The sequence below is a fragment of the Galeopterus variegatus genome, unplaced genomic scaffold (genome assembly GCF_000696425.1).
Source record: "Galeopterus variegatus unplaced genomic scaffold, G_variegatus-3.0.2 Scaffold5783, whole genome shotgun sequence".
Classification (NCBI taxonomy): Eukaryota; Metazoa; Chordata; class Mammalia; order Dermoptera; family Cynocephalidae; genus Galeopterus; species Galeopterus variegatus.
In genome coordinates this window covers 75226-77083 of record NW_007731894.1, presented here as the reverse complement: position 1 = coordinate 77083, position 1858 = coordinate 75226, and the positions used below count along the sequence as shown (strand labels likewise).

The window sequence follows — 1858 nt, the reverse complement described above, 5'->3', positions numbered from 1 at the left end:
GGGTGACTGGGCACGTGGCTCCATCTCTCCTCTGCTCGGTGGAGGCTCGGGCTGGGTTCACACCTTCTTACCAGGGCCGAACATCCCAACCCTCTGCCCGGGCCCACAAGCGTCAGGGGCAGAACCTGGGCAGGACGTGTTAAAATAACTCCACGGGTGACTGTGCTCCACGTGCTAGTTCAGCGCCAGGACAATGTGAGCCCCAAGGCAGTGACACTCCACTTCCGTGTACAAATCACCCGGCATCCTGGAAAAAATGCATATTCTGAAACTGCATTTCTAGGAAGCTTCCGGAGCTGTGGATACTGAGATTTAACGGAGATTTAAAGGCTTCCTGGAGCGAGCTCCAGATGTGGGAGTCTCTTAAAGCTCTCTAGGTGGTTCTACTGTGCAGAGGCTCGAGACTCTCGCCAGTTTTCCAAAACTCCCCCTAACATTTAAGTCTCATCTGGGAAGCTTTACAAACAACTCCACCGGCGTGTCTTATCCTCAGGAAAGGTGGGCACGCACCACCTGGCCCAGATTTCCAAGCCCTCTCCCTGGTAGACCCTCTCCCTGCTTAGACCCTCTTCCTGGTAGACCCTCTCCCTGCTCAGACCCTCTCCCTGGCTAGGCCCACTCCTGGGGTGGGCTGACAAGCCCCTGAGAAGCCGGTGGGGCACAATCCCAGGAAGGCACAAATGTTTGCAGTGGGAGCAAACATTTGAGCCAAATCAAGGTTAGAACTGATAGAAACTAACAAGTACAGCGCTGAGGGTCTCTACTTCCACAGGACCTGGAGGTGACCGCAGAGGGACTGGAGTATGTCTTGAATGCTGTGCTGCAGAAGAGTAAGTGCTGCTCCCACGGGGACACAGGCTGCGTGGGGACCACTGACCATGCTGCCCAGGCCCGCCTGCCCCCAGGCTCCCAGCACCTCAGAGCTGCAGTCCCACTTCCCAGGGCAGGCGTGCAGGCAGACCACACAAATAGCTTTAGTTGCTTATTTCTCGATTACGACCATGATGCAGGTTGATGGCAGAAAATTCTAAAAACTGCAGAAAAGCCTAATGACAAAGATAAAACCCACCAATAATCTCATACCCATGAATAACCCTATGGCAACATACGTGCATGTGTCCGTGTGTGTCTGCCTTTGCGTGTGTGGCGTGGGGTCTGTGTGTGCGCATGTGTGTACAGAATCCACGTCAGAACGTTTCCTCACTCTGCCGTGAAGTTTTCTCACTTAGCATGATGTTTCTGAGGTTGCTCCGTGCTGTAGCGTGTGTCAGGGTTTCATTTCTTTTCATAGCCCAGTAGTATTCCCTGTATGGACAGACCCCGCTTGTCTACACATCTGTCCATTGACGGGCCTCTGGGTGTTGCTGGGTTTGGCTATGATGATAATGCTGCTGTGAACAGTCTCGTACAGGTTTTTTGGGTGGGCACGTGCTTTCGTTTCTCTTGGGTATATGGTTCTGAGAGTGGCTGGGTCACATGGCAACTCTGTGCTCAATGTTTTAAGAAACTGCCCAGCTGTTTTCCTATGTGGCTATTTTACATTTCAACCAGCAGCATATGAGTGTTCACGTTTCTCCAACAATTTTAAATCTTGCCTTTAAATTTAATGTTTGCAAGCATTTCTCCAGGTATTGAATAGTTTCAAAAACATGATTCCTAAGGATCGTGTGATATTTCATTACATGGACGTAGTCTAATTGATTGTCATTTACACTATGTTAAATTTTTGCCATTATAAATAGCCTCGTGATAAAAACTTCATCCGTAATTTTCTGCTTGGGATTCTTAAAACTAAAATAAATGGATGAAAGACTACTCCCATTTTTAAGATTCTTCTCACATTTTGCAACTTTTCCTT

General features: G+C 49.1%; 1 protein-coding gene across 1 annotated transcript in view; it reads left to right on the top strand.

The window, feature by feature from the left end:
* CAPN9 (calpain 9) overlaps positions 1 to 1858 on the top strand; it is a 41285-nt gene that overhangs the window by 30047 nt on the left and 9380 nt on the right. The window contains exon 14 of the mRNA XM_008589971.1: positions 773 to 862. Within this exon, the coding sequence (XP_008588193.1) occupies positions 773 to 862 (90 nt within the window). The remainder of the gene's footprint in view (positions 1 to 772; positions 863 to 1858) is intronic.